General features: G+C 38.4%; 1 protein-coding gene across 1 annotated transcript in view; it reads left to right on the top strand.

Moving 5' to 3' along the window:
• The window catches only part of SH3YL1 (SH3 and SYLF domain containing 1), a 54,167-nt gene that overhangs the window by 14,726 nt on the left and 12,648 nt on the right, over positions 1-26,793 (top strand). The window contains exons 2-8 of the mRNA XM_023550385.2: positions 1,913-2,023; positions 7,234-7,347; positions 10,514-10,578; positions 18,220-18,332; positions 19,197-19,325; positions 20,685-20,829; positions 21,545-21,623. Coding sequence (XP_023406153.1) covers positions 1,913-2,023; positions 7,234-7,347; positions 10,514-10,578; positions 18,220-18,332; positions 19,197-19,325; positions 20,685-20,829; positions 21,545-21,623 — 756 coding nt within the window. The remainder of the gene's footprint in view (positions 1-1,912; positions 2,024-7,233; positions 7,348-10,513; positions 10,579-18,219; positions 18,333-19,196; positions 19,326-20,684; positions 20,830-21,544; positions 21,624-26,793) is intronic.

The following is a 26,793-nucleotide window of genomic DNA, read 5'->3' as shown; positions in this document are numbered from 1 at the left end:
AGACAAATACGTACATGTATATATGCATACATATACATGTATATGTATTTCATTAACCTTGCACAAAATATTATGCAAAGATGATCACACACCCAAACAAATACTGTTGATTATTTGTGTTAAGGAGCATTTAATTTTCCAGTGGCTCGATGATGGCCTGAGTCTTGCTGGTATTCCTGTGTTTAGCCACTGGGTTTAATAATGTCCCACTGAAATCTGTGAATGTGACCTTAATTGGAAATAGGGTCTTTGCAGATGTAATTACCAAGTTAAAATGAGGTGGGCCCTAAATTGAATGTGACTGGTGTCCTAAGAAGAGGAAAACTTGGACCCAGGGAAAACGCCATGTGAGGATGGAAGCAGAGAAATTGGAATTGTGTGTCTGCAAGTCAGGGTTTACCAGGGATTGCCAACAACCACCACAAGCTAGGAAGAGGCAAGGCAGAGTCTCCCTTATAGCCTTCAGAGAGAGCATGGCCCTGCAGACAGCCTGAGTTCTGATTTCTAGAGTTCAGAACTGTGAGAGAATAAATTTCTGTTGTTTAAAGACACCCAACTTATGATAATTAGTGATGGCAGCCCTAGAAGGCTAATACAGCCACAAAGAACTCATGCTGATTTATTTTGAAGAAGACAAAAAGGGAATTCTAGTATGGCCTTGATTGAGTTTGTACTTTTAAAATAAGTTACATATTTCGAACATGCCAGTTTTATTAGGAATATCTATGATTCCTTACCCTGGGACAGTGAAGAGGTGCTGTCTTTGCTCATGTACTTCAAAACTGTAAAGATTATGTCAGAATTCTTATGAGCAAATAAATGCTTTTAGGAATTTATGAATATCCAAGCAACATGGAAAGTAGAAAATGCTATTTAAATGCAAGCTTGTGTCACTTGTAGTAATCACCCAATTCCTGAGTCTTCTTATAATTTTACCAGTAAGAAAAGACTATACACACAGTTGCAAATTGTTGAGCACTAGACTGCTAGCCAAAAGGTTGGCCGTTCAAACCCATCCAGAGGCACTGCAGAAGACAGCCTGGCCACCTGCTTCTGAAGGGTCACAGCTTTGAGAACCCTGTGGAGCAGTTTCACTCTGCACATGTGACGGCGCCATGAGTTGGAATCGGCTCAGTGACAACCAACAACAGCATACAGGCAGCCAGTTCAAAACCTTTTGCCAAAAACACCAAATATACTAAATTTTGTATTGTCTATTCTAAACGGTTGTAAAAAACATTTTGTGTTAATTTTTTAATTTTTAATTAGTGTAAAGGTGAATTAAGAATTACAGGGAGAAGGTTGGACCAGATTTTGTTTAAGATCTTTAAGGGTCCTGTGATTTTTACGATTTTATGGTTCTGTCCCAGCATGACACAAATGGTTAAGTGCTCGGCTACTAGCCAAAAGTTTGGAGGTTCAAACCCACCCAGAGGCACCTTGGAAGACAGCCTGGAGAGCTGCCTTTGAAAGGTCACAGCCATGAAAACCCTGACTCAGACATGGAGTCACCATGAGGCACAATTGACTGTATGGTCACAGGCCAGGTATCCTAATCTCAGAGTGGATTTGGTTTATTAGTCAGGAAAATAGAGATGAAATGGGTAATAATTTAAAAAAACAGACAAACCCAGTTCCATCGAGTCGATTCTGACTCACAGCAACCCTATAGGACAGAGTAGAACTGCCCCATAGAGTTTCCAGGGAGCGCCTGGCAGATTTGAACTGCCAACGCTTTGGTTAGCAGCTGTAGCACTTAACCACTACGCCACCAGGGGTAATAATTGGGGATTTCTAATTCATTTCCTTTGTCTGGTAGGATACAATTTGTTAATTCTTAATGAAATTACAACAAATTTTTAACATCGTGAGTAGATTTTTTCGTTTAATACCTTTTTTTTTAATCTTTCAGTGAATAACCCTATACCTTCCGATCTGAAATCAGAAGCCAAAAAGGCTGCTAAAATATTAAGAGAATTTACAGAAATAACTTCCAGAAATGGACCTGATAAGATCATTCCTGGTGGGTAAATGAAGTACATCTTGTTCATTCCTAAATTCGTTTTGTTTTTTACATTACTGTTTGCATTCCTTCACATTTCATTTCAGGCAGACAAGCCCACTGATACCAGCAAGTCCTTAGGCCACTTTTCTGTCACAGCTGATCCAGCAATGCTTTGAAACTCATCCATGTGCTCTTTCAAGATGGTCTCCTCGATAGGGCCAACTGTAGACCGGAGCAAGCCAAATCATGGGCATTTCTTTTAAGCCATTTTTCCTCCCTCTTCTGTCTTTCCATTATATATAATCTTTTTCTCCTGACCTCCTCCTTTCAGTGTGCCCAGTACTCTCTTTTTGTTGTTAAATAATATTTTATTGTGTTTTCAGTGAAAGTTTACACAGCAAGTTAGGTTCTGTCTTGGTCATCTAGTGCTGCTATAACAGAAATACCTCAAGCAGATGGCTTTAACAAAGAGAAACTTATTTGCTCACAGTAAAGTAGGCTAAAAGTACAAATTCAAGGCATCAGCTCTAGGGGAAGGCTTTCTGTCTCTGTTGGCTCTAAAGGAAGGTGCTTGTCTTCAATCTTCCCATGGTGGAGGAGCTTCTCAGGCTCAGGGACCCCAGGTCCAAAGGATATGCTCTGCTCCCAGTGCTGCTTTCTTGGTGGTATGAGATCACCAACTCTCTGCTTGCTTTCCTTTCCATTTATCTCTTGTAAGATAAAAGGTGGTGCAGGCCACACACCAGGGAAACTCCCTTTACATTGGATCAAGAATATGACCTGGCTAAGGGTGTTACATCCCACCCAAATCCTCTTTAACATAAAATTACAATCACAAAATGGAGGTCAACCACAGAATACTGGGAATCATGGCCTAACCAAGTGGTCACATATTTTGGGGGGACACAATTCAATCCATGACAGGTTCCCATCTCACAATTGCTACACATACTGTTCAGAGACATTGGTTACATTTTTCACAATGTTTTAACATTCTCATTAATTTCCTTCTGGATGTTTCGCTTCCAGTGATCTGACTCCCTGTCCCGTTACCCTTTCATCTATGCTTTAGCGTAATCGTTGACCATTTGGTCTCATATAGGTGATTTTTTTTAAAGGTGCTCAGTGCTCACTAGTAATATTTATTTTATGAGCCAATCTGTTATGTAGCTAACAGGTGCCCCTCAGGGGGGTAGTTTCAGTTCAAGGTTTATGGAGTATCTCAGGGCAATAGTCTTGGGGAGTCTTCTAGTCTCAACTGGTCCAGTAGCTCTGGATTTAAGAATTTTACATCTGTTCCATATTTTTTCCCCTTCTATCAGGAGCCATCTACCGTATTTTTATGAAAATAATGCTTACCTTCTGCATTTGTTTGCCAACCTCACCTCCCCGCCCCTCCACTGCGAGGTATTTTCTTAAACGCACTATGCTAATTTTTTTTTTTTTTTCAGAAATGTGAAAAAATCGGCTTAGCAGCACTTACAAAAATACCTCACGGGGGAGGGTGCAGTTGGCAAACAAACTTATTTGTGTAAATATACAGTATTGTGGCCCTGATTAGAATGGTCATTAGTGGTAGCCATAAGGTGCTCAGTACTCAAGCACTATATCTGACTTCTCCACTGCAACTTTCGTTAAAGCTCATCTGTCCTTTTCTTCATTTCTGGAGAACTTTGTAATATTACTCACTAGCTAAATAGGTCCCTAAAAAAAAAAAAAAAAAGTCCCTAGGAGGTGCAAATGGTTGTACTCAACTACTAACCTAAAGGTTGGTGGTTCAAACCCACCTGTTGGCTTTGGGGAAGAAAGGCCTACCGATCTGTTTTCATGAAGAACATGGTCAAGAAAACCCGACAGTGCAGCTCTACTGTGACATATCGGGCCACCGTAAGTCAGAATCAAGTCAGTGACTATGGGTTCCATGTATTTATGGAGTCTAATAAGTAAAATTTCATTTGGTATTTTCTCTCTCCTTATAAGACATTTACATTTTTATAGTGGTTTAAGAAGACATTAATAGATAGTTTGGGAATCTCTGTCTGTTCATTGGAGCCCTTAGGTGGTGGAAACTCTCAATGTGTTCTGCTGCTAACTGAAGAGGTTGGTGGTTTGAGTTCACCCTGAGGTGCCTTGGAAGGAAGACCTGGTGATCTCTTTCCCAAAAATCAGCCATGAAAACCCTGTGGAGTGCAGTTCTGTTCTGACAGGCTGGGGTCGCTGTGAGTCTAAATCAACTTGACGGCAACTGGTTTTTACCTGTTTATTATCACTACCAGTAATTTCCAAAGGGGGCTGTGTAGAATACTTATCACCTGTAAAGAAGATTGATAAACAAGTCCGTCAGGGCGTTGTCGCAGACTGAATTTCCCTCCCGATCACACTGTGTGTCTCTGAGTCCTGCACTACAGAAACGAAATTTCTTCTGAAGCTATTTAACCACACAGCTTGAATTTTAAAAATATTTTTAATAATATTAATTGTTGTTATTTTGAATCAGCCACTCCACATATTGAGAAAACAGGGCAGACTGGCTGGCAGCTCAGTGTCACCTGGGAGCTCGTCAGGAATGCAGAGCTTCAGGCTCGACTCAGACGTGAGTCAGAATCTGCCTTTTTCACAATATCCCCAGTGATCCGTGTGCACATATAACCCTGAGAAGCTTTGGAGCATAAAGAAAACTCAACCAGAAAAACTGGATTTTCAGTAGCAACCGTGGAAAGGCAGGATAATAGAAGAGATTTCTCGGTACATATCAACATTTGCAAAAATGTCAAGCCAGCTTAGTTTATGGATAAACGGCATTTACTACCATGAACAAAATCTGGGTGTGGATTATTACTCATGGTTTATGTACAGCAAAATTTCATCTTGCCTTTTTTCTGCCTCCTGTTCAATGGATGTGGCTCAGAGAATGAAAACCAGTTTATATATTAGCCCAGGTGTAAACTTACCTCAAGGGTATGTAGGAAGTATATGTGTGTGGGTGTGTCTGTGGGTGTGTATAGGAGAAAGGGTGTTAATTACAACAAGGGTAATATATATCAGTAAACCAAACCCATTGCCATTGAGTCAATTCCAACTCATAGAGATCCTATTAGACAGAATAGAACTGCCTCATAGGGTTTCCAAGGAATGGCTGGTAGTTTCGAACTGCTGACCTTTTGCTTAGCAGCCAAACTCTTAACCAGTGCGCCACCAGGGCTCCAGATATGTTGTATAGTAGAAAACAACATCTACAGAAAATGTTTGAGCAAAATGCCTAGACGTTCTAGAGCTTCTTAGTGGTATGTGTTTATTCTCCTCCGATGTTAGGGGCTGTGAGGTACGAGTGAAACTTCATTTAGAAAGTATACCTGCAAATAGTGCATTTTGTGCAGTAAGTGAAAAACGAACTTGCAAATTATTTAGCATTTACTGGTGTTTCTGTGTCCCTGGATTTGGGTGAATAATCTATAAAAACGTAGTCAATATTTGAAATATATTTATTATATAGCTTTCAGTCCTCCTACAATGTATTTATAACCTTTTCAGATACAAAAATAAGGGACACTTAATAGAGCAGCATCTAGGAGGCGCACCTTATTTTTCTATATCCTGCTTAATTAAGAGCTCTACAATGTTTTGGATGTTAAATTCTTAATATTCTTGGATGAATTCTTTTTTTAAGAGTCAGTTATTAAGTTTTGAAATAGTGTACATAATTAGAAGTTCAGTGTTTTCTAAGTACAGCTACAAAACTTTTTTGTGTGTACTGGTGTGTACAATCTGGTTTCACTTTCTTGACAGAATATTTGGCTCTGATGATGATAAATTATACTACCTTGTAAGTATTATTGGTATCCAAGAATAATTTCCAATTTTCAAGCTTCCCTTGTTAGTTTGAAAGATGTACTGTTGTGTTAGTAGATCACAGAATAGTGAGGCACTGTGTTTAGTGGGTACATAGATTAATAACCCTCATTTTATGTAATGTACTTCCCTGAAATGTGAATAAACCAATACTTTTTTTAATTGAATTGTATTTTCAGTGCACTAGGAAGTTACGGTTGCTTTGAGTCAAAATTGACTCCGGGGCACGCAACAACAACAACAAGCAATTAAGCCATTAAGTGTAAAGATTTAAGTACTGGGCAGATCATTTTATAGACTTGAAAACTTTTTAAGGTGACAAAATCTCTTAGTTTTTCTGGTTTTGAGTCTGGATTTTCATATGAATAAAAGGTGAACCTAGCTATGAGGCTTTAAAATCAAAGTTTTGCCCCATAAAGGTTTTTGATCGTTTTATAAATTTTTCGTTAGCAGTGTATAAGTCATAACTTCTTTTGGCAATAGTAACGTTTGTTTTTTAAATTGTGAATTATTTTCTAAATTAATGGAAGTCACTAAAATACCCCCCGTGCCGTCGAGTCATATGTTATTTAATGGCCGGGATATGTTCTGTGAAATAGGAGACTATGTGATTTGGACGTTGTGTGAACACCCTATTATATACACGCGGACCCCGGGTTACGGACAAGTTCTATTCCTGAGTGTGTTTAAGTCGATTTGTTCATAGGTCGGAACAGTTAAGAACAGTCCTTATCTAACGTCAATTAGTCAGATGTTTGTCTTAGTATATAATGTACAGGGTACCTTTCAATGCATGAAAAACAGAGGAACACTTCCAGATACACTAGAACATCAGTAACACATTAGTACAGTAACGATAAGAATGTTTTGATGCAGGTCACAAAATAGCACCCATTGTTATTACAAGCCATTGTTTGTATGTTGAATTTTTAATATAACAGGTTTTGCAGAGCTTGGTTCGTACCTACGGGTTGTATGTAAGTCAGATGTTGGTAATTCTGGGACCACGGATGTATATACAGTCGGACGTTGCCCAGACATTATGCAGTGTAATTTCCTTGTTACTCGATAACAATAAAATCTCATTTAGATATCTAAATTTATTATGATAGTTGCAGGAGTTTTGAGCATTTATGATGTTACATTTAGCATTGCAAAAATAGCAACATTAAAAAAAAAGAGGTAGGAGTAGAGAAGTTTTATGCCCATCTGTTATGTAGCTAAGGTTTATTCATGGTTCCTTTATGCCATTAAGATTCTTAGTTAGAACCATGGAATCTTGTTCAGCAAATGTCTGTGTGTACTGACTCTTTCACACTTGCTTATCTATTCATCCATGTTAAGAACGCGTACCTACCTATTGTTTTTAACGTCTGCAGCCCATGTGATTGCTAAAGCCAAAGGTCTTGCAATTCTCTCTGTGATAAAAGCCGGATTTCTGGTCACTGCCAGAGGAGGCAGCGGGATCGTGGTGGCTCGCCTTCCAGATGGAAGTAAGTGGATATTTGCTCACCTAGAGGAGTAGAGAATCTTAGTTCTTTTCTTTTCTTTTTTTTTTTCTGTTTCCATTTTGAACACATTTCATAAGGATTATGACGGGTTCCCCTCATGCCACCTAAAATCGGCATGCTCAGGGCTGTTCAGTTGAGTGTGGAGGTGTTGACAGTTAACCCCGAGGAAAATGAGTTTTTCTCTTTCCTTCCTCCTTTCAAAATCATTAGGCAAGATTCACTGGATAAATCATACTTTGTTTAGTATATACTTTGTAATTTTTCCATGGAGCAAATATTTAAAATGACAGTCTACGCATTTTTGTTGCTAAATGTGAATTCATATTTCTCAACTTCATGGTTTAGCTGTTTTGTTTTATGGAAGTTAATATGAAAATAAGGGGTCATCTGTAAGCTTTACAACCATATCTCTGGTAGCACCATAAACACTCACATTTTCAAAAATTTCCCCCAAGGCAGAATGATAGCAATATCAATGTAATTTGATTTTACGTTCTGGGGTGAAATCAATTGTTTGATTTTCAGAGGTGAAATCTAAAAACATTTGCCTTGAATCCCAAGAACCAAATATATAATAGTATTTAAAATGTTTGCAGGTATGTCATAACCAACTAAAATGCTTTTTATACCAATTTAACATTTGCTGCTTAGTCCTATGATTGAACACATTTGTCTATTAATAGCTTTTTTTTTTTAGTGTAGGTAATTTTTATTTTAAGAGAGAGCATAGAACACATACTGAAAATAGATACATTTAGGGGGTTTGTAGAGCCTTTAAATACCAGCCAGTTGGATTCACTAGGTTTCCGCCCAGGTCTCCCCACAGAAAACAAGCATCTCTCCCTTAATTAGTGGCTTAACTCCCATACCTCAGTGCCAGGCTATGAAAATGAAAACAACGAAATTCTCTTCTTCTCAAGCATTACCCAGATTTTCATGGGCAGAGTTCTCAGCAGTACACCAAACAAAATAGAGACACATTCAAAGGGGGCCCCCTATCAGATGAGACTGAGAGTCTGTAAGAAAACCATGAAGTGGTATGTTCCCAAGGCCTTCAGGACCCCTCTGGCTGCCCTCCATTGACAGGGTGATTGTAGTTGAAAGGGTTGAAGAACTGTCAAGCTCTGGAGTTTCTCTCAATCCCAGGCAGACCTTTCAATTCGTTTCAAAAGCCTAAATTTCTCTCTCCAGTCTTCCTAAATAGCCAGCTGTTTTCTCTGTAAAGTGTAATTTAAAAGCTGTCCAAATAAGGCCCAGCAAGATCACAGGGATTATGGCCAGATGTGTTTAGGTCCTGAGATGCTAGATTGTAGACGCAGCCTTTAAACAGGGTCAAATTTCCTAATATAAAAAAAAAGGAAAACAACCCTGGGATCAGCAGATACTTATTTCTGTATTTATAACTGAATAAATTAGTTATGGATATATTCAGGCAATAACCTGTTATCTAGAATACATGCTGTCTTAGTTATCTTGTGCTGCTATAACAGAAGTTAACTCAAGTGGGTAACTTTAACAAACAGTAATTTATTATCTCACATTTCAGGAGGCTAAAAAAAAATTCAGGAGGCTAGAAGTCCAAATTAAGGGCCCTGGCTCTAGGGGAAGGCTTTCTCTCCGTTGGATCTGGAAGAAGGTCCTTGCCTCTTCTGAACTTCTGCTCCTGGGCAATCTTCTTGTGGCTTGGGATTTCTCTTCCCCTATCTCTGCTCTGGAAACCCTGGTGGCATAGTGGTTAAGTGCTACGGCTGCTAACCAAAGGGTCAGCAGTTTGAATCTGCCAGGCGCTCCTTGGAAACTCTATGGGGCAGTTCTACTCTGTCCTACAGGGTCACTATGAGTCGGAATCAACTTGGTGGCACTGGGTTTTGGTATCTCCACTCTACTCATTTGTTTAATCTCTTTCATGTCTCAGAAGAGATTGACTCAAAATACACCCTGCACTAATCCTGCCTCATTAGCATAACAAAGACAGCCCAGTCACCAATGGGATTATAACTACAAGCATAGAGGTTAGGGTTTGCAGCACACGTTTATGGGGGACATAACACGTGGTAACAAGGAGAATTAGGTTTAAGAGTCCCGAAGTGGCACAAAAAGTTGAACGTTTGGCTACTAACCAAAAGATTGACAATTTAAACCCACCCAAAGGCTCCTCAGGAGAAAGGCTGGGTGATCTGCTTCTGAAAGGTGACAGCTTTGAAAACCCTATGGGGCAGCTCTACTCTGCAACACATGGGGTCGCTATGAGTCAGAATTGCCTCCACAGCGTCTGGTTTGCTTTTTGTTTTTGTTTTTTAATGCCTGAATGAGTTAGTTATGGATATAGTCAAGCAATATCCTACTGTCTAGAGCACATGGTAACAAGGAAAATTAGGTTTCAAAAACTAATACACCTCTTCAGAAAACATCTCAATTATCTCACTCTCTTCTAATCAAATTAAAAAAAAAAAATTCCTAGACTTGTTTCATGTAACTGTTTCTGTATCAGGAAAAGCAAGTGTACACTAATTCTGAAATGTGCCATATCATAACAAATGAAATTACTGTACTTTCAGTTTCCAAATGTTATATATATATATATATATAATTTTAGACTTCTAGTTAAATTAAATTTATACCCAATTTCTTATGCTTCTACCAGACACCAAGGATGCCGAGACAGCTTTGCTCCTGGAGAAGTTACAACAAAAACAATTCAGTGCTATATTACCCTTAGAAGTAATTATAATAAAAATATTCCCTTAAGTTCCTTTTACTCTCATGTCTGTGGTAGAACACTAACTGAAGGCTAGAGTTATAGCTAAATTATTTTATAAAACATAAAAATGTTGACAGCTGAAACTACCAAACACTGTGTCTTTAGCTGGTGAGGAAGCAATGGTTTGTTGCTTTGCACGTTGGCAGGGAAAGATCAGATGGTAAGGGGTTGTGAGTCTATGAGACTCATCATGGCTGTCTGTAAGCTTTCAAACATCTTTAATTTTTTAAAATTGTGTATGCTTATCAAAGAGCATTTAAAAACAGAGAAAAAATACTTGTCTCATTATTTAAAAAAGAAACACTATGCCCATTTTAGCATTTTTCCTTCCCATATTTATATGCCACGGGTTTTAATGTGAAAATAACGTCTGTCTGTTTTTATCAGAATGGTCTGCACCTTCGGCCATTGGGATAGCTGGCCTTGGTGGGGGATTTGAAATAGGAATTGAGGTAAGTGGTCTATGCATAGGCATACAAGTGCCGTAGTCTCTGTAAGCGCCCGAAACTCAACGCAGGAAATATGAGAGATGTCTTATTCTTATTTTAACACTGACATCTGTGAAAATGTCCCCATTTTACTTTCATGATGCATCTAAATTATCTAATGGTTCCCATGTTTTGTTTCCTTGTCTTTCATTGAGAGTAGGATTTCCTTCACTGTTTTATCTGTTTCCATCTTGAGCACATCTATCTAACGGATATGTCTCAGTGACTGGAAAACTGTAATTGCAGATTCATGATTTGCTGTTTGGAAAGTTGCTTATCTCCTTCAGCAGGTTTAACAAGCCAAAGCTCAGATAGTAGAGTTTAACTAGTTTAACACAGTGTATCGTCCTTTGTGGCAAAATGCAGCTTTGTAACATCTGATATTCCGATGACTTCAAATTCTTTAAGTAGAGATTAACTCCATACTATTCCATTCAGTAACTTTTCTCCTAATGATTGTGACTTATCTCGAATGGACTAGAAATTATACACCAGGAAATACTTGTTTACGAAGGTCTGTTACACAGGGGTCACCTTAGGCATGATCTTAATCCTTCATCTCTTGCCTTATTGCTAAGTGATTGGTAAATCAGATCTCCTGATAACCTCAAATGATTTTATTCTCAAATTTCAGTCAGTTTCCTCCTACGCTTTCCTTCTATGAATTTGCTCTGTTGCCATAGTTTTAAATTCCCTTAGCCTTACTGGGAGGAAGTATTTTTGCTAACTCTTCTTTCATATTTATTTGACTTCCTTTACTCATTGCTATATAAATGTCTAGTATGAAAAGTAGAACGTATTTTAATTTTGCCTATCATGACTGTATTTTTGTTTATATTCAACCAACCAAATCAAAGCCTTCAAAAATATCGCCCTCTTGTGGAAAGCATGTTTTTAGATGTGGCTGTCGGCTTCCATAGATTACAGTCTTGGAAACCCTGTGGGGGGTCCTATACTCTCCTATAGGCCACTCTGAGTTGGAATTGACTCAACGGCAAAGGGTTTTTTTTTTTGGTAGTCTCCAAGGAGCCTTGGTGGCACAGTGGTAAGTACTTGGCTGCTAATCAAAAGATAGTGGTTCGAACCCACCAGCCACACCACAAGAGAAAGATGTGGCAGTCTACTTACTGTGGAACAGTTCTGTTCTGTCCTAAAGGGTCACTGTGAGTTGGAATCAACTCGACTGCAGTGGGTTTGGTTTTTGGTTTTATTGCAGTCTCCCTGCCCTCTGTTTCCCTGGCCTATACCTACTTTTCTGGTAGATTGTGGCCCCTCCAAAAAATCGAAACCACTGAAGTAGAATCAATTCTGACTCATCATGACCCTGTAGGACAGAGTCGAACTGCCCCATAGGGTTTCCAAGGCTATAATATTTATAGAAGCTGACTACCACGTCTTTCTCCCTTGGAGTGGCTGGTGCATTTGGTTACTAGCCAAGCACTTAACCACTGCACCACCAGATTGTGGCCCATACCTGTTGTGGTCGAGTTGATTCTGACTGATGTTTCCTTTAAATAAATAATGGCCTGCTAGATTGCTAGTTCTACTGAGTCACAGCCACCGCTTTCTACAACCCCTCTGATTTCTTGCTAGTTTGGGGACATTAGCTCAGTGCTTTGGGAGTCCATTTCATATAACCTTTGTTTAAAAAATGGGAGAGACGTAATTAAATTCCAATAGATTAAAGACTAAAAATGAGTTTCCCTGATAGTTCTTTGAAAATAATAGATTTTTAGCCATAGTGCACAATAATAACTTTGAAAAACAAGTACGAATAAAGTGTAGTCCTCTCATCTAATAAATGAAATAGAAAGATTTTAAAGAAACATTTTATAAAATGATCCAATTTATTATCTTTGAAAGGTAAATTGGTATAGTGGTTACGCTGTAAGAGTAAAGATTCTGGAGTCATACTACCGTGGTTCAAGTTCTGACCTGAGCACCTACGGGCTATGTGATCTTGGGCAAGTTACTTTTCCTCTCAACTCCTTAGGTTCTTCACCTGTAAAACAGAGAATAATATCCTTCCCTCTGCTTGCTTATTTGTTCAGTGACTTGGCTGGATTATTTCACTGAATCCTATTCCCCTTCCCATTCGCCTGCTCCCAGTGTATAGCCTCAGAGGATGAAGCCTGAGCGTGCGTATTACCACCCCGAATGACAGTTTTATCAGGGTTGCCTTTGTCTCCTTCCCTGGTCTCTCTCCGAAATTATTTGAATCTGTCAGTATACACCTAGTTGTTAAAAAAAAAAAAAAAAATTTTTTTTCTAGCCTCAGCTAATTGTCCGCTCTGTTGTTTTCGATAATGCCCTGAGAAACAAATTGCTCCACAGTCGAATCAAATTAAATTGTGCCCCTTTGTAGGGGTGCTCTTTGAGGGTCGTCTTTGAGGCTTCTCCCAATCTCAGGAGGCCTTTTCTTAACTGACTCTTTCCCTGGTTCTCTCTGTTAACCTAGCTGGTCGATGGTTTAGCGCCATGCTGTCACGGATCTACCAGCCTCCTCTTGTGTATCACAAAAACTGTCATTGTTTTTGCCAGCACATTATGCTTGAACTTACCCGCTCTGTTCCAAGTAAAGTCATTTCCCTTGAGGAGAGCTTTGGAGCTCTCAGTTCTTAGAGCCTGCCCCTCGCCCTGGGCACAGGCTTCGCACCTCTGCTCTAGAGCTGGGGGCTGGGTCAGTGGCTCTGTTCTCTTGAGTCTTTGGTCATTTTCTCTTGCCTCTTCCAGGGTGGAACTTTTGCTCTATGGGTGAGCTGGAGTAAGGGTGATTAGGGTCTCGGTATTCTTGGGTTGTTGGGCCTGGGATAGTTTACACCCTGTGAGTCGGGCTGGGTTGGGAAAGGACTCCCCAGATCCCTCAAGTATTTATGCTTGTGATAGAGCTTCTGAGACATAGTACTGGGGAACACTGGCAGCCCCCCTCCATCGGGAGGTAACGTGGCCCTTGAGGACGCTGTGGGAAGAGGAAGCCCTGTGTTCTTGGTGGGCCCCCCGTCTCTCAGAGAGGAGCTTGCATTAGACTCACCTGGGGGAGAGAAGAAGGAACTGGCTATGACTTGAATGCCGCAGCCTCGGGGAGGTTGAGCAGATTTTATTGATTAGATGTTTCTTCATTTGTTCTTCATCCTTAGGACAATATCCAGATACGTTAAATGGTTTTTAAAACTTTTCAAAATAATTTTCATCAGCTATAGGTATCTCTTCGGGGACAGGATCCACGGAGCTCCTTACACCACCATTCTGCAAGTCCTTCTTCCACAAACTTCGCTTTAAACTAGTTTTTAACAGTTCCAGGACCCTTTGGTAACCTTTAGATGGCATTTTGATTTTCAGCCACATGATACAGGGAGGCGGAAACACAATTTTAAATATTACGGTTTAGCTCTTTTTTTTATTAGTCATAGGACATTGAGCAAACCACTTAATCTTCCTGAATCAAGTCTGTAAAGTAAGAAACTTGGGAAAGATGATTTCTCAGTACCCCCTTGTCCTGATACTCATCACTGGGAACAAAGGATGCCTGTTCTGGGCTAAAGTTTGTGATGTGTTGTTTTGTGCTTGGGTCAGTCTTTTTGCTTTCTTCTAAGCATTTCTCTTCAATGTTTTTTCCAGGGTCTTCATCAGAACTACAGAATACAAAATTATTTGAGTACTATCTTCTCAGTTATTTCCACCATTATTCTAGATGTTAGGGCAGAAGTTAAGTCATTCCTTGCAGTGAGCGCTTTAGAGCGTTATGGCTTAATTCTCTCAGGGAGTCCTGATAAAGGCTGCAGTTTTATCTTTGTGTCCTTAATGACCTGCTCTTCATGGCAGTTCTGATAACTGGTGAGAATTTATTTTATAAAGGATGCTGCTTAACAGCAGCTGGAATCTCAGGGTGCTACTAGGTAGCTTGTTGTCTTATCCATTGATTTCACTTAAGAGTAATTGTCAGATTTCAAGAAGCTTCAGACTCACCCTTCCTGGGGTTTAAGTGCAGATGATCCACGTGGGGGATGTTTTATGTTTTATCAGTCTTAACCTTTAGACTCACAGATTCTGTAGGATAGGTATCATACCTATAGCTCCCTGTCCCTGGATCATCATGACCTAGGTCAGTGAATGGCTGTATTCTTCCAGAGAATAGGCTTGGGAGAGGGAGGGAAATTATGATGGTAGGAAGAGAGAGATTAGAAAAGAAAGAGAATTATGATTGTGAGAAGAGATTTGGAAGTCAGTGGTTCAAGGAAAGATAATGATAAAACTAGCCTTGATTTACACACTGTTAATTTTCAAGGCAACAGCTATAGCAAGGTCCTGATGCCTGGTTTGTCTTTGGATTTATCTCTTACTGTTTGTTGTATACCAGAAGCCAGAGTGAACTCTGAGGCCATCAAGTCCAGTCTACCTTGCTTTCATCCAAAATTATCATTTCAGAAAAATTTCTCAACTTTTTCCAAAGAGAATTTGGAAGAGCTCTTTTACTTTAATGAAGAGAAAGGTATCTAGGCTTAAGTTAAGGAGAAATTATCGTTAGAGATCAGAGTCTAATTTTTAAGTCCCACAAACTCTGAGACTGACAGCTAAGAGGAGGATCTGTCGGCATGAGAAATGTGAGGTATGTGTTCACCTCACAGATATAAGATGGTCTGCCGACCCCTCATCCCCCAGTTTGACTTGCATGTTGAGACTGGTGGTATCTCACACACACACACACACACACTGGTGGGGTATGAAAATGGTTATTACCCACAGAATGAGGCTTTCTGGGGAGATCAAGGTAGATTCCCAAGCACACCCAACGGCGGCTTGAGAGAAGGAGAAGGGAGACTGGCCCAACTTTTATGGTGGTTAGGAGTTGTGGCTGGGGTGATGGTTTACACCAGTTCCCAAGGAGGGAGCACCCAGGCTTTCTTATCAGGTGACCTACATGTGGGGCAGAAGAGAAAGGGAGAGTGGTGGCACTTAGAAGTCGTCAAAAGTCGAACATAAAAAACAGAGTCAGACTCTATTAGAGGATACAAGTAGGTGACGGTACAAAGGACTCAGTTGCTTGGAATTATTAAAATCCGTAAAACATGTATTTTTACTGGGAGATAGGGGATAGCCCCATATCAAGAGATAGAGCTTCAGGAGATGCAATTGCAGAAAAAAGAAGGCCAGTGATTCTTAAGAACATTTACTCCCCAGCTTTTCCTGCCTGACAATTTTTTTTTTTAATTATCTTTAAGAATGGAATTTAATTGGAAGATTTGGATCTTGTTTACAGTTATTCAAGTCCTAGTGCAAACTTAAGAAGACTTTATCAAATTCCCAAATGGTTGTCTTATACTGTTCTATCGCTCCAGTTTTTTTTGCAGGAAATGTTTTGCTTTTCATTCAAAGCTGCAGAAAAACCAAAAAATCCCTACTGCCCGTGGCTATCATGCTGCTCCTCAAGCCCCCGTGTAGCTTTTGACCTGGTTCTTTATCTAATTAGTGGTATCACCAAAGAACACAGGATTCTCTTACCCTTATTTCAGAAGAACTGAATAGAGATCAGAAAGCAAATTAAAGGATGCATTTTTTTTTTTAATTGCCTCTTCAAACTGCACTAAGATGTAGTAAACAGAAGAACATAACACCTAGACCATCTACAAGGTCATGGCTAGAAGTTTTTATGTACTGAGTATCTATGTACCAAGTATCATGTAAGGCAACTTTTATTATGTTACATAAAAAATGTGTATAGTAAACCCAGCACATGTTGTAAATTATTGGAAAAATTGACTAAGTTTGCATAAGAATGATAAATAATGCTGTGTGCCGTTGCACACCATGACCTTCAGAAATCATTCAATATAAAATGGAAATAAAAGCAGACAGGAGTCAAGGTGAAGTATTTTGTGTGGACACCTAAGTGATACGTTTATTTTGTACTGTGGATCTTATATGCCTCTGCCTCCGCACCATCACCATTATAAAATGATTCAAATTAAACCCTTATTAAAAATATACTTGTATCAAGAACTCTGTTAGGTCCTTCCAAGTAAAGTCTCATTTGGTAATAATAGAATCCTTCTGTGAGTCAGATAAAAGAAAAATATAAAGAATTATATAAATTAACCCAAAACCCATTGCCATTGAGTCAATTCCGACTCATAGCAACCCTATAGGATGGAGTAGAACTGCCCCATAGTCTTTCCAAGAAGTGACAGATAGATTCAAACTGTCAGCCTTTGGGCTAGCAGCCATACCTCTTAACCACTGAGCCACCAGGGCTCCGTATAAATGAAAGTGTTATTTAAAACATTTTTAGATCTTTAATGTCAGCCTGCTTGTCTTTTGCCTATTTTTCTGAGATGTGAAAAATACGATGGTAGATACTATTTGCTGATAACCTACTATATAGTATTAACCATAGCTAAAACTTATTGAGAGCTTACTATATGTCAGGCTTTGCAAATGATTTCAATTCATCCTAAAAACCCTATAAATTGTGGTTGCTATTATTATATCCAGTTTACAAAGGAGGAAACTGAGACGTAGACTGGTTCAGTCTTTTGCCAGCACAAGTAAGTGGCAGAATTGGAATCCACACCCAGATAATTTCAATTTTGAGCCCAAATTTTTAGGACCATCTCATTTTACCTTCTATTTTCTAGATACACTTGACACATATAGCTGATCCTCCCAATAGTTCTACAAGGTAGATCCTATTATGCATATTTTTAAATATAAAAAGATCAGAGATCCAAAGGCTAGATAAAATACCCATGGTCACACAGCTGTTGAGAAGTGGAGTTGAGATTGAAGCTCAGGTCTCTGGGACCTCAGGGCCCTTGCTCTTGCCCGTGCTCATTTGGATGGATCCTTTGAAGGACTCTATTATTACCAATTCTATTTTTCAGTTCTGAGTTGAGCTTTACCATCGAGGTGGTGAAATTGAGGGACAAATGCTTTCTCCGTGTTGACGGTCTTGAGGATTCTGTTGAACCTCATTCTGGTTTTTGTTTTTTTCTTGAAAAGTAGGCCTCAACTCATGGCAACTGATTTTCTTCCAGGTATTTCGAACTGGAATAGTCTTGCAGTGTGCAGTTTACTCGTAGTGGGCACATGGCTTTGACACGACACATAAACGTGCAAAGTATCGTTAGGGTCCTTTGCCCCCATAGTTCCTTGACCTTATGTGCTTATTTCTAGCGCCATGTTCTTTGGATTCAGCTTTCTTGTTTAGTTTGAAGAGGTCAAGGGCCACTTTTGATCCTTCTCGCCTATCTCCATTCACCTGTTTCTAGTTATCATTCATGACAGTTTACTTGATGTCGCTAAACCTCAGAATCACCAGCTACATCACAAGGATGTTGAGAAGATTAAAGGAGAAAATGCATGTAAAAAATGACCATGTGGTACATAGTAAATGCTCAAAAGTTATTTGTTGTGACTACCTGTGGCATCCTCAGGTCAAAATAAAAATATGGCTGTTTTTTCGTATTATTTCTCTGTCTACAATGAAATTCTTGTGGCAATGGGTTTATATATATATACATTCAGATATGGTATATTTGAATTTTAATCAACATATATGGTGATACTTAGATATAATTATCTTTAAATAATTGGGTTTCTGCATTTTAGGTCTCGGATTTGGTAATAATTTTGAATTATGATAGAGCAGTAGAAGCTTTTGCAAAAGGTGGTAACTTAACGCTTGGCGGGAATTTCACTGTGGCAGTTGGGCCGTTGGGAAGGTGAGTACCGTAAGAAGGTTTAAGCACTGTGTATTGTTTTTTCCTCAGGAAGCTTGAATTAAATGAAACAAATTTATGGTTTACATACTTGCCTACTCCGAGAGGATTTGATGTCATTTATGAATAAGTATATAAAAAGTATAATAGAATTAGCAAATTCGAAACTAGGACATACAAAAACAAAGTATTTCAGAAACACAGGCCGTCGTACCTGCTGGAATTGAACATACAATCTGCCTTCAAGCATTGAGGGAGCCAAGACAAGTCAAATTTTATTAACTGATTAAATACAGGATTGGTCAGGAAACAAAGTTTTCTCCAACTAAATCATGAAAAATTAAAATGGAAGTATTTTACTTGAGTGATGCTTGCAATGTTTAAAGTCTGTTTTCCTTCTCTATCAAAGAGGGACTATTCTTGGGTTATTGCAAGAATGTAGAAATGCTTTAAACCCAGACCATTTACAGCAGTTACGCAGTAAAGTCATCTAAAAAAGTTTCTTGGTTGTGTGAAAATACTCAGTATGATAAGAATCCACACCCGTCAGTATTCTTAAGTATAGTTCTCTGTTTTAGAAAAGGAAGGTCTGGTTGGAAAATATCAGCTTTACATTTATTTTTTTTCTGTTATACAATTCTCCCTTACATCCTTCTATAATTATTTTATAAAACATATCCCTGCTCATATCCTGCTTTTCCTCTAGAGCACACCCCGATGAGGCTAACATGAAATAAAACATAGAAAAATAATTGAACTAAGTGCAGAACAAGGTCATTATTTTGGGTTAAAAGTACAGTGCAATTCAAACAGGCATCTTTAGGTTTTAGAGTCTCTCATGGCTCTGTGCTGTCTTCTGTTCTGTAGGAATTTGGAAGGAAATGTGGCCTTAAGAAGCTCTGCTGCTGTCTTTACGTACTGTAAATCAAGAGGACTGTTTGCGGGCATATCTTTAGAAGGCAGCTGTTTGATTGAAAGGAAGGAAACTAATCGAAAGTAAGTTGAAACCAAAAATGATTTTATCTGTTTTTTTTAAGAGTTTACAGAGCGTGTATGTATATATTATTTCAAAACAACAATATGCAACCTTTTATATTTCTTTATTTAAACTTTAAAAAAAATTTTTTTATTATTATAGAAAAGTTAGAAAACATGAAGAGAAAGAAAGTATATTCTACACCTTTAAGACTATCACTGTTTACATTTTGATCAACTACTTTCCAAACATTTTTCTAAGCATAGTTTTTCTTTTTTTGTCCATACATGATCATAATTTTAATATATATTCAATTATGAATTCTGTTTTTTCACTTAGCATTATTACATAAGGAATATAAGCACGTGTTAATGACTACATAATATTCCACTAGTTGACTGCATTGTAGGAAGTGTACTTCTCAGACGTTAGTGGAGGGCAGCGAGTTATAACGTGTGGGGCAATCAAGATATTGCTCACTATGAAAGGTTTACCGTTATTGCACTGTGCCTTAGTCTTTCCTCCATGTCAAATAGAGACCAATCTTGATTAAAAAAAAAAAGATTTGAAAATATTCCGAGAGGCAAAGGGGAGCTTCCACTTTAAACTGGCATCTGGCTATTTTTTCCCAAAGCCACTCTTCCAAATGAAAATTGAGAAGAAGATTAAAAAAGTAATACTGACTGAACTATTTCCAGAACCTGGAAGAAATGCCACTGATTTCCAGAGCGCTAGAACGGTTGTTTGGTTAGAACTGACAGAGTTGGTGGTTGACACATGCTTTACCATTCACAGCCCAGCAAGCCCAGCCCTCTGGGAATGCACAGTCTTGCCACATCAGTGTGCTCGAGAATTTCATAGCACATTTGATAATACTCAATATTAGGAAGAATGGGGAAAAAGAAAAGTTTGCTGGATTCTTCATTTCTTAAAATCAAGAGATACATTTTTACTTCTGGTTTTATTGATTTGAGAAATATAAGTTAGAGAATAGATATGAAATGGTATAGATGCCATTTTTGTATAAAACTTAAAAAATAAAAAATCTATAAAAATGTATGTACTTGTATGTATATTTATATAAGTGTTTATATGTATAAATGTATATATATGAATAGATATTTATATGTACGTGTGGATGTACCTTTCATATTAATAGAGAAAGGACATATAGCAGACTATTTATGATGGTTGCCTCTACGGGTGAGCTTGAAAGGGTGGATATAGGATCAAACATGGGATATGAGCTGTAGTTAGCATTTGAAGAGTGGTAGAGATTATGTTTTTGTGTATATACATACATATATATCTTATATTCAATGCTAGCGAAGATCTTATATCTATAAAAGAAATGTCCTCAATCTGATATTTCTCAATAGATTTTATTGTCAAGATATCCGAGCTTATGACATTTTATTTGGAGATATGCCACAGCCTGCACAAGCAGAAGATCTTTATGAAATTCTCGATTCCTTTACGGAAAAGTATGAAAATGAAGGACAACAAATTAACGCAAGAAAAGCAGTAAGAGAACAGATGAAGGCTTCTGTAACCTTTGCTTTTTATATTTCTCTCAATCGTCACAGGAAGTTTCTTTATGCAGAATATTCTGTCACTTGATACCGAGTTCCTAATAACTTGCTAAACTTCCCTTGGTATCATTTATGTAATTTTCTTGTGAAAATGTCATACAACCTTGCCATTCATCTATAAAATTTCAAGGAGAGATATGGTTTGTTTTCCACATCCACATTTCTCAAAGGATAGTACTTTGTATTATTATATCCTAATAATATCAATAATAGCCACTAATTTTTTTAATACTGAGTATCCACTGTATATCAGGCTCTAAGCACCAAGGGTTTTGTGTGCATGACTCTATTTCCACAACATTCTTTCAAGTTGGCTTGATTACTGTTGCGCAGAATGAAAACTGAAGCATTAAGAGTTCAAATTTTTCCTTGTCTCTCCCAGGAATTGCTAAACCAATCACCATATCATTGTACCTGAAATTCCCCCAAAATCTAGCATGGATTGTTGGAAGTGTCTGGGAGAGGTCAGCTTCCAGTTATCAAAAGAGCTTAGCCCTTGCCTATGTCTGCATTTTTTCTTCCTCTAACTCAGTTAAATATGGGCCTAAAGTGGGGGGTGGGGGGGGGTGGCACTTTATATGCTCCTAAGTAAAAAGAGTTAAAATTAAAATTACATAATTTTTTTTTTCTTTTTTTGTTCCTCCCAGGCCAGAGAATTACCTCCAAAACCATTGCCAAGGCCACAGCCATCATCTGTAACAGTCCAGCTGAATGTTGGCTCTCAAAGTAAATATTTTTATTGTAATTCAAATAGTTATAATTAAATAACTATTAAATAGTATTGTTAAGAAATCAAGCTACTCTGTTAGAGTTAAATAGTATAGCAAATGAATACTTAAGAGAGAAAAATAAATGCTTGGCTTCTAAATGCATAAGACAGATTCTCATTGCCGTGTCTATGAAATGCCTGTTCTCATTCATAAGATGCTTTCTTCAATTTACAAAAAGATTTATCTTTATAGTATTTTTTTAAAATCTTCTTTGTCATTCCTTGCAAAGAATGTTATCCTGCTGACTTGAAATGAGAACAAAATAAGCATATTTTTCTTAAATCATCATATTTAAGTTCATTTCTGGAAGCTGAGGATTTCATAAAGAATACTTTTTTCCTACTTACCTACTTTTTTATTGTACTTAGTTGAAGGTTTACAGAACAAACTAGCTTCACATTAACAGTCAGTACACATACTGTTTTATGCCATTGGTTAGCAACCCCACGACATGTCAGCACTCTCCCTTCTCGACCTTGGGTTCCCTATTACCAGCTTTCCTGTCCCCTCGTGCCTTCTAGCCCTTGCCCCTGGGCTGCTGTGCCCCTTTAGTCTCATTTTGTTTTATGGGCCCGCCTAATCTTTGGCTGAAGGGTGAACCTCAGGAGTGACATTATTACTGGGCCACAGGGGTTTCTGGGAGCCATACTCTCAGGGTTTCTCTAGTCTCTGTCAGGCCAGTAAGTCCAGTCTTTTTTTGTGAGTTAGGATTTTGTTCTACATTTTTCTCCAGCTCTGTCTGAGACCCTCTATTGTGATCCCTGTCAGAGCAGTCAGTGGTGGTAGCCGGGCACCATCTAGTTGTACCAGACTCAGACTGGTGGAGGCTGTGGTAGTTGTGGTCCATCAGTCCTTTGGACTAATATTTCCCTTGTGTCTTTAGTTTTCTTCATTCTCCCTTGCTCCCGAAAGGATGAGACTAGTGGAGTATCTTAGATGGCCACTCACAGGCTTCTTGAAAAGATTTTAAAAGTAGACTAAATTTATAAAGCTGAACAATGAATAAGGAAGACTGAAGAACTGATGCCTTTGAATTATGGTGTTGGCAAAGAATATCGAATATACCCTGGACTGCCAGAAAAATGAACACATCTGTCTTGGAAGAAGTACAGCCAGAATGCTCCTTAGGAGCAAGGATGACGAGATTTTGTCTCAAGTACTTTGGCCATGTTATCAGGAGGGACCAGTGTCTAGAGAAGGACATCATGCTTGGTAAAGTAGAGGATCAGCGAAAAAGAGGAAGACCCTCAATGAGATGGACTGATACAGTGGCTGTAACAATGGGCTCAAGCATAGCAACAGCTGTGAGGATGGTACAGGACCCAGCAGTGTTTCATTCTCTTGTACATGGGGTCGCTATGAGTCAGTACCTAACACAACAACAGCGTACAAGAAACACTGTGCTATGGCTTTTGAGAGGACAAAGATGAATCTTAGAACTTGCCTTTCAAGGGCTTTCAATCTAATACGAGAGAAATTACACATGATGTAATTAACTACAGTAATGGAAGGAAGTGTGTGATAAATTCTGAGAGAAGCAGTAAAAATACTGAAGTGCTTCAGAGAGCTGGGAGGTTATTTCACTTTCATGGAAGTTTGTTGTCACCCTCCTCCTTCATCTTTTTGTATCCATTTTCCCAGTTGTCCTGCCCAGGTCTCTCATATCGAATTCTGGCTATACCTTTAGCTCGTCTAAATTTCCCTCCCAAGGAGCTCTCCAGGAACTAGACATATTTTCTTTATTGTCCTTCCCTGCTGTGTTCTCTTCTCTTGGGGTGCTGCATTCTTCTTCCCATAGGGATAGTCTATTTCTTATTCATGAGAAGGGGATTAATTTGCTAAGACCCATATCTCCAATGAGTAATGTTAAGTGAACGCTGAGTCTATTTTTATTTTAGATGTCCACGATTATATTAAATTTGACCTATGCACATGTTTTAGAATACATAACATTTCTAAAGTTTCCTCACTAACAGGATAAGATACCTGTATCATGCGTATATTAAACAACAACAAAAAAAAAGTGCTTCATTAATCCTTTTAGCATCAGTTCCTCATCAGTGTAGATTAAAAAATGACTGTACCTTACCTTAAGGGATTGCCTTCATTTAACAGTAGAAAAACTTGAAAGGTTGCGTATTCCCTTTGAGCAAGCATTGTAAAACCTGCATATCACAGCGTCACCAAGATTCTTGACTCCACCAACCTCAGATTTACCGTTTCCCACCATGATCTGTTACCTTCTCCTGAAAGCTTTCTTGTGGAGACAGACTGTGGTGTCCCCGTTTACACAGTGGGCAGTTGTCCTGTGAGTAGTGTCTGCTTCTCATTACCAGTTTACCTTCACACCAGCTCTACTCACTGTATATCCGTGTGAAGCCGCCGCTCCTTCTTCCTAGACTTTTTTTTTTTATTGTACTTTAGATGAAGATTTACAGAACAAACTAGTTTCTCATCAAACAGTTAGTACATACACTGTTGTATGACATTGGTTAACAACCCCACGACATGTCAACATTCTCCCTTCTCAATCCTGGGTTCCCTATTACCAGCTTACCTGTTCACTCCTGCCTTCCAGTCCCTGCCCCAGGGCTGGTTTTCCCCTTTAGTCTTGTGTTGTTCCATGGGCCTGTTCAGTCGTTGGCTGAAGGGTGAACCTCAGGAGTGACCTCATTACTGAGCTGAAATAGTGTCCAGGGGCCATGCTCTTAGGGTTCTTCCGGGACTTTTGCAGTTTCGTTATTTGTTGCTAGGTCCCTAGGTGGTTTTTTGTTTGTTTGTTTTTTTCTGCATACCATCCATCTTTTCTCACACATCATCCCAAGGTTTAAGCACCAGTTTTTTTATTCAATAAAAGGAATCATTTAAAATTGATAACCATTTTTTAACCTTTTGTATTTCAAATCTGATCTGTTCCTAAGTTCTTAATTAAAAAAAAAAAAAAGCTAAATCTTTAAGTTCTTTCCATATGTTCCCATATGTATGTAATTTCATATAGAGGCGTGTGTGGTTCATTTAAGTGCTTTTTTTTCCTTTCTTTTTTTGGTCCTTTTCCCATTTTTCCTCTAAACTGTCATTTGAATTCCTGGGTGGTACTACCAGCCAGGAGGTTGGAGGTTCAAAGCCACCCAGCAGTGCCATGGAAGAAAGGCCTGGAGACCTACTTCCAAAAAATCAGGTATTGAGAATCCCACGAAGGACAGCTATACTGACACAAAAGGAGTCGCCTTAGTTGGAACAGACTCAGCGGCAACTGGCTTGGTTTTGGTTAACTTTCATCAAAACCCTCTTCCATCCTCTTTCAAGGAAACCCATCTTAGCACCGTAAAATGTCCTACACATATAAAAGTACATACGCATACACAGACAGAACATTTTGTTATTGCTTTACAAAATGCTGACATATTATTTATGCTTTAATATGTCTTTTTTCTCCGACCTCAAAATACCTTATGGAAATCTCTGAGTCAACTGGTATAAAAAAAAATAAATAAATAGCTCTGATTAATTCTTTCTAACGGCTGCTGGGGTGCAGTGGTTAAGAGCTACGGTGAGATGTGGCTGCTAACCAAAAGGTCGGCAGGTGGAATCCACCAGCCGCTCCTTGGAAACCCTGCGGGGCAGTTCTGCTCTGTCCTGTGGGGTCGCTGTGAGTTGGAATGGACTCAGTGGCTATGGGTTTGTTTGTTTTTTAACGGCTGCTTAATCCGTGACGTGGCTGTGCCATATTTTGTTCAGCCATTCTCCTACTGATGGGTATTAACTGTATTTCAGGTTTTTGCCCTGACCAGCTGTTACCGCTCATAGCAACAACCCCATAGGGCTTGCGAGCCTGTAAATCCTATGGAAGCAGACTGCCACATATTTCTCCCGCGGAGCCGCTGGTGGTTTCAAACCGCTGACCTTTCAGTTAGCAGACGATTGCTTTAGCCACGGTGCCAGCAGGGCCTGCTGTTCTAACGGTGCCACAGTTAACATACTCCTAAATTCATGTCTCTGTATACTGGAGCTTTTATTTTTTTGAGATAGATTGTCAGAAGTGAACATGATGGATCAAAGGATACATTTTTAAATTTTTAATAGGTGTAACAATAGATTGCTTTTTAAAAAGTTTTTGCTACTGCAGAGTGTCACCAGCTATATATGTGGGTAGCTTTTCATATTTTCCACCACGATTGATGATAAGGCATTTTAAAGTATTTGTCAGTCTGAGGGCTGGGTATATCTCCTTGTTAACTGGCTTGTGTTTTCCTTTATTTATTAGTCAATTTGAATATCTCTTCATACATTTTCTGGTGTTTGGGATTTGACCTTCTCGGAAAAAAATCTCTTCATTGTTAGTCCGTTTTTTCCATTGATATACTTATTGCCTTCTTGACTTATGGGAGCACTTTGTAGATTAAGGGCTTTGCATGACATTTGGGTTACAGCTTCTTTTTATGTGTATCACTTGCCTACTGATCTTTTTTTCCTGTATACTTTATTATATAAAAGAATTTTATGTCAAAAGTTATCTAGCATGTTTTTTAATAGTTTATTTTTTTAAACATGGTTAAAAAGGTATTCCTCCAGATTTTATCCACAGTCCCCTTAATTTTTCTTGCAATATATATATATTTTTATAGTCAAGTCTTTAATTTATCTGGTATTCTCACGATCACTGGACACTCATTCTTCCTATAGTTTAAGATCATTTTATCTATTCTGTCCTCCACCTCCAATATGTGATCTTAGTTAAGATAATATCATGTGCTTATATTAATTTTGGGTTCCAAATTGCAACCGCATTACATGTATTAATTAATTTATTAGTATAATAATCTTCTTCATATACGATCATTTTATCCATTCTTTCCTCCTCCCCCAATATGTGATTTTGGTTAAGATAATATCATGAGCTTATATTTAATTTTGTAATTTTTTGTTACTAGTTGCAATAATATTACAAGTATTAATTAGTTTAATAATCTTCCCATTTTATGCTTTTTATTTCTTGAACTATTTTATGTACTCTAATAAGAGTTAATAGTTTCTGTGCCTTTATTGTTAAATTTATTTCTAAGTACTTTGTATTCTTGGTTTGCTCTGGTAAATGGAAAGTACTTTTCTATTTCTGTTTGAGAGTG

Source organism: Loxodonta africana, chromosome 12, assembly GCF_030014295.1.
Source record: "Loxodonta africana isolate mLoxAfr1 chromosome 12, mLoxAfr1.hap2, whole genome shotgun sequence".
Lineage (NCBI taxonomy): Eukaryota > Metazoa > Chordata > Mammalia > Proboscidea > Elephantidae > Loxodonta > Loxodonta africana.
Note: the sequence above shows the minus strand (reverse complement) of the source record. Positions and strands in the feature narration are given on the sequence as shown.